We start from the raw sequence: 11,231 nt of genomic DNA, 5'->3' as shown, positions 1-11,231 counted from the left end.
ATTATCATTATTAAATTATAGACTCGTTCAGTAGAGCCTTGTGGCTTGACCTCCAACAATAAACGCTACAAGAAGAAAAAGAAGAATAAGTAACGTTAGAGTCTTGTGTTTTCTGACTTCACATTGCTGGAAGGATCACGCTCCCTCCGTTGTCCGGGTTGTTTTCTCCTCTACTCAGTCGTTTGAGAATCATGCAGCTGCAGATGATAATCATTTTGGGTCATTATGAATAGCATTATAGGGCGCAGTTACTTTGCACAACAATGTTTAATTGTTTGCATACAGCTCGTCAGGATTAGAGTCTATGCGGCGCATTGATAGAGACACGAGCCAAAGCAGCTGGCAGGAAAAGATCAGAGAAGATAAGAGAAGAGAAGATCAGGTACGTGAAGAAAACACACTTAATGCTTAAGGAGGTTTATGTTTTGTTTTTTAGCTTCAGCAGTCTTGTAGTTCAGGGAGAGAGCCGGATTCTCTTCCTGTATTAAACTGTTGGCTCTTATTACAAGTGCTGCTTGGATATTTCAAGTCTTTAGATTCCTGTACTAACGTTTACTTTAGTAACCAGTGATGAAATGCACTCATTGGTATGTTGTGTTGTTATCATAGACTGTATAAAAACAGGTTGTCATACATTCCTTGGAATTAAGTTAAAATGGAAGTACGTTAAATTAAGATTATAATGTGTTGTTCATTATGATTTTACTGGAGGAACCATAACTGTGTTTTGTCTTCGTGTGGTCCATTTTTGTAAAGAAAGAACTTTCTATAAAAAGTATATAAAACCTCTATGTAAAACCTCTTTTATAAAGCATAAATGGAGGTGCTTGGCCTTTTTCAATCTGAAGGGTCTAAATATGAGCTGATTTACCTTTTAAATGATGTTTGTAATTTTTGCTTAATAAAAATGAACTAAATTTAAAACTATTTAACATTAGTTTTGTTCATTACACTGAAGAAGATAAAAACTGAAGATTGAAAAAGTGTAAAAGTGAAAGAAATGGAAACATGAAAGAAATGTCAAAACGTTAAAGTCGAAGTAAAAAAAATGACTAAAACTAAATTTATAGGACTGAAATACAAATAAAACAAAGCTTAATAGAAATGTCAACAAAAAGAGTCTTTAAGACAGACAATGTCACTGACACTGGACGTTAAAGGTCATAAATTGTTAGATGAATTGCTACTAGTGGCAAGGAAATGCATCGTTATTAGATGGATAAAAACACTCCCCCTCTGTGACACCTTGGTGTAGAGAGAGTTTTGGGTTAGTTTATGCTTAATGCATGTGTATTTATCATCTTTGGAGTTGTTTCTGTAATTTATTTGAAGCTAAATATGTCTGTTTTGCTGTGAAATGATTGTATTTCTGGAAATCACATGTACATTGACCTTGTAGATATTGAATACAGATAATGGTACAAAAAAAATACAATTGAATATCAGTTCAATATATTAATCCAAATTTATGGCATAAGTTAGCTAAGTTTTATGGTTTAAGTGTTACACAAAATAAAGAACGTTAAGACATCCAGACCATTTTATATCTTAAACACAGGATTTTGGCCTGTAATGGTTTCAAAAATTCATGGGACTGATGTATTTGTGGAATGTGCCTTTTATTTATGAACTGTTTTACGTCTGTTCAGGGTATTGATCGATGTGTTTCCTCTGATCTTCCAGGTGCAGTGATGGTGGAGGACGGGAGCGTCATGAGGGGACGGGTCACAGTGTACTCCGTGCCAGGCTGTGCACACTGCACACAGGCCAAAGCCACTCTGAGTGCGCTCGGTGTGCCTGTGTGTGACGTGGATGTGAACAAACACAGCGAGTTAAGAGCACGACTGAAAGAGCTCACGGGTCTCAGTGCCGTGCCACAGATATTCTTCAATAACCTGTTTGTGGGAAACAACGAGGACCTCCAGAACCTGGTGAGACCAGAAACGGTAACCGCTGCAGGATCTCACTATTGACTGACAGCTGGCTTGAGATTTACTTCAACTGAGCAAATAGAGTTTGTTTTGTTGTCCTTAGGATCCTGAGCATCTGGAGCGTCTCGTTCTGTCAGTACGAGAGGACCCGGTGCCTCTGGACGCTCCTCCTGTTCCTGAGGACCACGGCCTACACTCTGATGCTGAGGTGGATGGAGGTCAGTATCTCATGAACTGTCTGCTTGTTGTTGTGTTCAGAAAAACACACTCGGATGTTTTTTCTAAAGTACTTCCTTATACTCGTTGCTGGCTTTGAGTGCTGAAGTAATGATTGCTATTTGTGACCTTTTTCTAACTAAGGAACTTAATTTTATTTATTTTTTTGTGCCTGCATGAGCCAACCTTACCATATCACCAGCTGTTTCTCCACTCATGTCTGCTGTTGTCAGTTTATACTGATAAAAGATACCTGAATCAGTCCATCCCCTTAAGGTCTCTCCCTTGCTTTTATACAACTAGAAATGGTATATTTTATTAATGTTATAACAGAGCCCTCTTTCAGTTCAGAGAAGGTGACAAACTCTTTTTATCGGTTTGCTTTGATTACTAAAAAAAGAGTTGTCTTTCAATTTAATGCATCCTTTCTCAGTTATGCATTAATTTAAGTAGCTTAACAAGATGAGAAACAATTATGCAAAAGCTTTGGTATTGTATTCTGCATGTGTAGCGTAATGCAGGTGAGTTTCAGTAGTCAGTCAGTAGCTCTTTAAGAGAGTTCAAGTTTGGGAGGGTTGTGGACGCGAGGAGGGAGGTGATTGTCAGGATGTACAGAAGGGTGTGGGCAGCTTCCTTTCAGCAAGCCAACTGAACCTGAAGGAATTTATTTGGGTGTAACATTAATTAACTCCATTCTTATCAAGCCACAAACTGGTTAGTTATGGTTAGGACAGCAATTAAAATCTGTGTGGGACTAGTCATGATTTACTGCAGAACCTGTAGAGCTCCCTCACTGCCGTGTCTGTCAGTGACTCAACAGACAGCATCGTATGAATGAAGCTCAGGACGGCTTCCAGGGTACAGCAATGGCCTCTCTAAAAGGATTTTAAGTGAGCTTTGCTATAACCAAACTGTTATCTCTCATTGTTGTTACTGTTAACTAAAACTGACACTGTTAAAAAAATATTCTTTGTGATTGAAATAAAGCTGAAATAAAATAAAATATAAATGACTGAATTAAATAAAAACAAATTAAACATATGAAAAAAAAAAAAAATATATATATATATATAAAACAATGTGAAAATCATATAACAAAAATGGAAATACTTAAACTGCATTAACTTGAAAACTGCAAATAAATAAAAGTGAATTAAAAACTTTAATAAATAAATAGTATTTAAATTATACTAAAATGTAGCATGTGTCTTAGAATAAAGGACAATTAATAAAATAGGAAAATAAATGGATATTTTTAAAATATAAACCTCTGATTCGGACGTCTTTCTTACCTTCATGTAGCATTTTTCAACTTACAAAAAGAAATAAAAATCAATTAAAACTATATTAAAATAAAACCAATACTAATAAAATATCAAAAGCACATAAAGAGAAAATCTAACTATAAAACCTAATTATTTTTTTTTTTTTAATCCTCTAATAGTGTATATATATAATACTAAATAACACTTATCTTACACATACATATAAAACACATACAATGCTTATCTTCATATAGCATTTTTCAGCTTTTAGACACATCCCTAGTCTATTGTATAATAGTAATGATGAGTTCCTGGCTGTCATAAAGACATTTTTGTATTTACTTCCTGTGAAAAGCAGTGAAAGCATGGCGTAGTGAACAGTGTTTGTCATTGGTGCTGGCTCTCGTTGCTTGTTCTGGCTCCACTTATACTTGCTCATTGTAGATAGGAAAGAAGCAGGTGAAATTAGCTAGAGTTTAATGGTGAGGATGCATTTGAACTGTGTGTGTTTTGCATGCGTCTCTAAAGCATGAAGCATGGGGTTACTTACACTCAATGATTATTTAATCGCTGATGAGTTTGGTTCATTGTTAAATGTTAGTTACATGCTTGCTATTGCAGTGTCTGTATTGAGTATAAAACTGCAGTCAGTTAAGTCTTTAACATCTATACATTTTTATAATATTATTTATAAAGTATAATGAATATTATTTATCCAGTATTACTTCATACTTTCAGGCTTAAGGTGTCCTGTCTAATTTTAGATATTGTAATTAGCGCGTCACAGTTAGTTAAATTAATGATCAAGATCATGGTTACAGGTGTGCAATGAATTAATCATGACAAGTGTCAAGTGCAGCATCACATTTAAGTCTACACACGTTACATCAAAATGTGATTCCTAATGTGGTGTAATTTTTGCAGATGCTTAATATTTTTTAACACGACCGTTGCACAAATGCAATGGGGAATCAGATTTAATGATCAAAAGATTCAGGTCTTTGAGATTTTTTATGTTTTTGAAAGAAAAGAACACAAAAACATTAAAAAAGCTGTAGTATATCACAAAATATTCTGATATATTATTACAATTTAAAACAACGAATCGCTATTTGAACATATTTTAAAATATAATTTATTCCTGTGGTACAAAGCTTAATTTTCACCATCATTACTCCAGTCTTCAGTGTCACATCAGTCTAATATGATGATTTGCTGCTCAAGAAACATTTGTTATGATCCAAATGTAAAATTATATTTATATTTTATATCATTATAAATGCCTTTACTTTTGTATTATTTTATAATTAAGCATCAAAAAAGTTTAAATTTCTTTAACATCCTTAATGTGCCTAAATGTTTTGAACAATCATTATTGTGTATTTAAAAAATGTTTTAAGATTGCAATGATAGAATTGAAAAAATATGACATCTTCATGATATTTGCTTACTGGATTTCAATGAATCTCCTCTTTTAAATCTATTTGCATACTTTTATTGATTGGTCTCGTCTTCCTTGTCCATATGTGATCATTTCATCACATGCTGACCAGTGTGACAACAGCGAAATGACATAAACCTACACTAAAACAGTTTCCGTTTGGCTGTTTCAGTCGTTCTGATTCTCATGTTTTCCCAAAGCAGCCTGTGCGCTCTCGGAGGCTCTGAGGAATCTGATCCTGAAACTCTACTCTGATCATCTCTCTGAAGATGGCAAGGTATTGCACTGTTTCACAACTCATCTCATCACACACTGCATATCAAACAGAGTCAAGACCAATGGATTCGACACAGACACAAACACTGCATGCTCAGACATTTGATGTTAGTGGTGGGTGAATGAACCTAAGGAGCATGACGCCACATTATTAAATAAGAAAGGTTGTATGTGTCTCCACTCTTGACCAGAGAGTTGATTACAAGGCCATGTCCCGAAGCCCGTTCTTCGAGCGGTACTGTGATCTAGCTGTCCACCTCCAGCGCGTGGATCTGCTGTCTCTGAGTCGTGAAGAGAAACTGGCTTTCTTTATCAACATCTACAACGCCCTTGTCATCCACGGGAACCTGCGTCTGGGCTTTCCCAAAAACATATGGCAAAGGTATCGGGTAAGAGACTTGATTTTGCTGTTTTGATCAACAATAGAAAGAGGAAATGTGAAATGCTTTCAGTGCTTGTACGTTTGGGCTCCTGGTTTCCAGTTCTTCAACTATGTGAGCTACTTCATTGGCGGTGAGGTGTACACACTGCAGGATATTGAGAACGGGGTGCTCCGAGGAAATCGCAAAGGTGTGGCACAGCTCCTGAAGCCCTTCTCCAGGAACGACCCTCGACTGCAGGTATTCCAGGAACAGGATGTGAACTCTGTTCTCACTCCGGGTATATATTATATAAAAAGTTTTTTAATGGGTATCTATGGTTCAATGAAGAATCTTTAAAGGGTTAGTTCACCCAAAAATGAAACTTAAACCATAAATTACCAAAAGTCATCCTAGGTGTATAGGTGTATCTACTTAATATGCTTACTTTATATAAAGTCATACACCTAGGATGCCTTCAAGTTAGTAATCTATGGCCTAATTTTCCTAATTTTTGGGTGAACTAACTCTTTTGAAAATTCAATTTCTTTGTACTAAGAAAAATGGTTCTTTTAAGAACTGAAAGGTTCTTTAAGGAACCAAACATGTTTTTTCTTTGGAATCACGGTGAACACCTTGTTTAAAGTGTTTAAACCTTTATATCAACAGCAACATTTTCAGTGGTTTAAGCAGTTTCCAGGTGAAGTTTGGAAATATTTCAAGTTTATTTTAATAAGCCTATAAATCAGAAAATACAACTTTAAAATAAAATATATTAGTGCTGTCAAAAGACTGAAAATAGATTAAAATAATGATTAAAAGACTCATATATTTTATATACTCATACATGTATAACTTATATTTTTTTTTAATTTAATGGCTTAACCCATTTAGTGAAAAAAAAAAATGTGTCGGTGTACGACGTCTAAACCTGTCAATTTATGTTTTGAGTCAGTAAGATTATTTATTTCTTTTTTTTTTGTAAGAAAGTAGTGTTTTAAATCAGCAAGGAAACATAAAATGGATCAAAAGTCACAGTAAAAATGTAAAATGTAAAAAAAAATTATATTTCAAATAAATGCTGTTCTTTTGAATAATAAAGTAATAAACATTCCTTGTGCAGTGAATCAGCGTATTATACTGATTTCTGAAGGATCATGTGTCTCTGAAGAAGTATTTCACAATATTAGTTTGTATTGTATTTTTGATCAACTAAATGCAATACTTGGTGAGCATAAGAGACTTAATTAAATCTCACCAACCCCAAACTTTTGGTAGTGTACTAAAACTGTTATGACAAAGACTGAGAAACATAAAGCTGTCAGTGAATGCTAGTATCATTAGTAATGCGTGTCTTCCTCCATTAGGTGGCACTTCCTGATGTTGAGCCTCTCATTCATTTTGCACTGAACTGTGGTGCAAAGGGCTGCCCTCCAATCAAGACATACACACCACAGGTTAACATCCAGAATACTCTCAATTACAGTACAGTCTATAAGTGTCAATACATTCTTTCTGGCAGAGTACAGCATATAGTGTTTAACGGTCAGATCTCCCTGCGTGTGTCACATCAGGACATTGACAGTCAGTTGCGAGCCGCAGCAGAAGCGTTCCTGGAGAATGACGACAGCTGCGTGATCGACAGCGCGGGACGAGAAGTGAAACTCAGCCAGATCTTCAAGTGGTACAAAGCAGATTTTGGAGGCACCGATGAGAAGGTATTAATAAAAATATATGGTCACTCTCGATTCGTGCACATTTGGTTTCATTTAAAGCAATAGCAGTAAAGCTGAATTTCCAAGCTGCTCTTTTCAATTCAGTGCAAGTGGTTGGTTCTTAATGTTTTCTTTGTCAGCTGCTGAACTGGGTGTTTGACCATATGGGAGCGTCACAGAAGAAGAGGTCTCTACAGGCTCTGCTGTCAGAAGGAAAGGTCAAAGTGAGCTATCTGCCCTATGACTGGTCTATAAACAGCACAGACTGAACTGAACCACATTCTCACACACTTGGTGTCGCTCACGTATTGTGTGTTCCTGGACGAGCGATTCAGAACAAAACTGTACCCTGAAACTATGCATTTCGATCCCTTTACCTTGATCTTCCACCTCCCAAAGGGCAATGTGATACTGTAGCCTAATATTTCTAATGAAATTTTATACCTATAATTTTCCTAATTGTATTGCAGTGTTTTGCACTGATTATTATGCAGTTACATGTTTGAAATATTCTCATGCAAGGATGTCTTTAATTTATCCACATTATTATATGTATTGTACTGTATATATGTGGACGTTGTTATTTGTTTCAATTATTTAATATATTTCAGAAACACTATGATAAGTGAAAAAAGTACCATGGAACGTAACAAAACAAAAATTGCTTGTAATTTACACTTTTTCAAAAGACCTCAAGGAAAAATTATATTTAATTTACACACACACACACACAATATATTTCAGAAATGTGTGTGTGCACCAATTTAACAATAGACAATAATAAACCGTAATATTTACCTATGTATATTTTTACAAAAACATTTAAATATATGACTTATTTGCACGGATACTTTTATTATGTAATCTTAATTGATGGCACAATATCTAAATTCGCAGAAATATATATATATATATATACATTTGAAAAATACATTTATTCACAATGTTGTTTTAGAGAATACTTCACCAAGAAATAAAAAGGTTCTATTAACTCATAATATAACTTAATATTATTTTCTTTTCTTCTATTAAACAAAAAAGTGAATGGCAATTTAATTTGTATTCCCCCACAAAGGAAAAAATGCATCATAAAAATATACAGTATGACTTTTTAAGTCATATTCCAAGTTTTAAAAGAGATATATGATAGCTTTTTATGAAGATCAGATGCAATATATTCACTGATATTTTTAATTTGCTGTACATTGAGTGTTGTCCACTGTTTCACTGTTTTATATCCAGACGTGCTTCTGTTAAAAAGATCTGTAGGGAAATGCGTAGGACATGGAACATTTTGAGACTTGGTTTGTGCATCTTTCCTGCTGTCTGTTGTCTGTTGTCTCTCACTCTGTCTGGATGATGGATGTCTTCAGCAGAGAAGCGAGCAGAACACATATCAGTTCACCAGAATGACACCAGCCAGTAGCATCCAATACTTTTTGTAATACATGATGTTATTCCATCAATTATTGAAAAGGCGTCAGGGCTGAAAGAATCTCATAACTGGTTTCTCATAAACACAGCCTGTTTTGTAAGATGCAGCTCAGTGCCTGATTTGATCAAGGGTTAAAAAGTATTCCCATAATATTTTTTATAGAAAATGAGATCCAGACTGAAACTTTCTGAAAAGTGATTCCTCATCTTGCTTCAGGCAGAGAAAATCCTCCAGAAAATCCTTTTTTTTTATCTTTCTTTCATTCTTTCTTTTTTTTTCTGTGAGCAACATGGATCTGAAAGATGCTGTTTTAATAGATGTTGATTTTCCTCCAGGCATGCAATTGAATAGTAATGCATGTGATACTATAGAATAGTATTGCAAGGGCTGATGCTGTGGGATCAGATGCATGAGTAAAATGAGGTTCAGTGCCTCCTGTTTCAGACAGTGCCTTTTCAGCTCTGCATGAGACTCTTAGAGTCATGTTCCTCCACTCGAGCACACATCCCATTACTTCAGGAAATCAGTTCATTTGAAACTTTCATCTGCAAGCGGAGAGATTTCTGAATCATAGCTCACCCATGAGAAGGTCCCAGAGTTACCTCAGTCTTTTCTCTTTCACTGTAAGGAAGGACATCAATGCAATGCAATCACCTTCAACTAAATGTGAAGACTGGACTGATTCTGATGCATGGAGATTAATTATATGATCTAGAGCAATACTGTACTGTCTTTTATAAATAAAGCAACAATGATAAAATGTATGCAGTGGGCTTTTCATGTTCACTTATTTTTGTTGAAATGAAAAGCAGGTGCCATATTTGTTCTGTGTGAATAATGTAAATAATAATATGCAGCTTAGCATAATGCATGGTTACAGCAGAAAATAAGTGAATCATGTTTAAAGGAAAGAGGAAATGCTTTGCACATCTTTTGTATAAGTCAAATGCTGTAGGCACAAGTGGGAAAAGCAACCAAATTAGACAGATATAACATGGACAGGTCGTGTGACATGAAGTGTGCCAGATATTATGCATTATCGACTGCTGAAAGCTGAAAAAAAACTGAAATTTAAGTAATCTAGAAACAAAATAACATGCAAAACCAATTTTTTTGCATATTGTTTTGCCTATATGCAGTTTGTGGTAATATTAATACATTTAGTTTGGTTTCTTTTTACAGTGACTAATTCTGGGTGGCCACTTGATGTCCATTGTATAGTCGAGAAGAGCTGGAAATCACTGACCTGTTGCAGTGTGTGTTATATTCAGGGGGAGGCACTGTTGCTTTATGTTCAATTTCACTAAAACAATGCATTTTTATATACGTTTATATACAGATCTAATAACGATCAATGAAAACGAGAACTGTTTTTTAATGTATATAGTATGCAACCTTTTTTAAGCTTTTGTATTTGCATTCATGATAACACTCTGAATCAACAGTTAAACTCAAAAGTAAGCATGAGCTTTAGTTTGTGGTTAGTCTCTTTTTTGCTGTCATGTACAACTCCACAAGTTTGTTGAAATCTTTTATCATGTTCTCTGGTATGATTTGATATGATCTTATGAAGATGAGATAAGGCAAAAACATCTGTCTGTGTACAAATGAGTCACATGCAGTGTCATTCCAGTGTTTTTGAGATACTATTACAGTTTTTATTAGTATTTTGAATCGGTTTTTATTTGAATATTTATTTTACCCTGTTCACATTTGATTAGTGAATTAGAAATGTTTCTTTATTTGATTTTTCTTTGTTTTAAGTAAAAAAAATAAATAAAAAAAAAAACGAATGAAGTTTCATTATTATGTTTAATTGAGTTAATCCCATGAGATAAATGGTTAATGCCATGTTTAAATTCTCAGATACTCCATGTGGTCTCAAACTTTTGAACACCACTATGCATGAATTTCTGGTTAGTCTTCACTGTCATGCAAACTCAATAGCTTAATCAGTACATCTAAAATGAAAATGGCAGTGTTACAGTGTTAACAGTCTTAGGTTTGAACATTATAAGACTTTTGCATGCTGTTGAGAAGCTTTTTGCAACCCTGGTGCCTTAATCATCATTTGAGCCCATGATTGTGAGATTAGCCAACCACAGCACTGTTGTTTCGCACGATACATGTCTAATGGCACAACATATTAACCGCAGCCGATGAGCTCGCCTTGCAACATCGCATGCAGACATGATGAATAAATCTAGAAAATGTAAATGCCTGTTGTCAAATAGGCATAAGTCTCAGCAACAATAAACAAATATATTGTAGATAAATTAAGCCTCTGTAGAACTGCACAGGATGCAGATGTTATGTGTAATGTGTGAGGAACCATACATCAACGGAAAAATTATTTATCAGCTTTCAGATGATGTATAAATCTCCATTTGGAAAAATTAACCCTTGTGGTCACATATTTGGGTTTAGAAATGCATTTTTGTGTTATAAAAAGAGAGAGGAGGGTAGAAGCACTGGTTAGATAAAAGGTTTTGCAAAGTACTGTAAGTCCATTTTGACTGGGCGGTTATTGTTTAGGTCGCTAATGTCAGCTGATTTTTAACAGTTTGAACAAAATTTCAAAAATATAAAGGTT

At 34.8% G+C, this 11,231-nt stretch overlaps 1 protein-coding gene across 4 annotated transcripts; it reads left to right on the top strand.

The window, feature by feature from the left end:
* The first annotated feature begins 105 nt into the window (after positions 1–105).
* Positions 106–9,402, top strand: zgc:152951 (Thioredoxin_like and DUF547 domain-containing protein). 4 transcript variants are annotated; one of them, XM_026218551.1, is made up of 9 exons: positions 106–382; positions 1,684–1,931; positions 2,035–2,149; positions 5,054–5,130; positions 5,321–5,518; positions 5,612–5,749; positions 6,856–6,945; positions 7,063–7,206; positions 7,344–9,402. In XM_026218551.1, the coding sequence occupies exons 2-9, from the start codon at positions 1,692–1,694 to the stop codon at positions 7,470–7,472; spliced, it is 1,131 nt and encodes a 376-aa protein (XP_026074336.1). In that variant the 5' UTR covers positions 106–382; positions 1,684–1,691; the 3' UTR covers positions 7,473–9,402. The 4 variants fall into 4 exon arrangements, with proteins under 4 accessions (XP_026074336.1, XP_026074334.1, XP_026074337.1 ...); XM_026218549.1 differs by having other exon boundaries at positions 1,684–1,946; XM_026218552.1 differs by having other exon boundaries at positions 107–382; positions 5,057–5,130.
* The last annotated feature ends 1,829 nt before the right edge of the window (positions 9,403–11,231 follow it).

Source organism: Carassius auratus, chromosome 34 (genome assembly GCF_003368295.1).
Source record: "Carassius auratus strain Wakin chromosome 34, ASM336829v1, whole genome shotgun sequence".
Classification (NCBI taxonomy): domain Eukaryota; kingdom Metazoa; phylum Chordata; class Actinopteri; order Cypriniformes; family Cyprinidae; genus Carassius; species Carassius auratus.
This window is presented reverse-complemented; position numbering and strand designations above follow the sequence as displayed.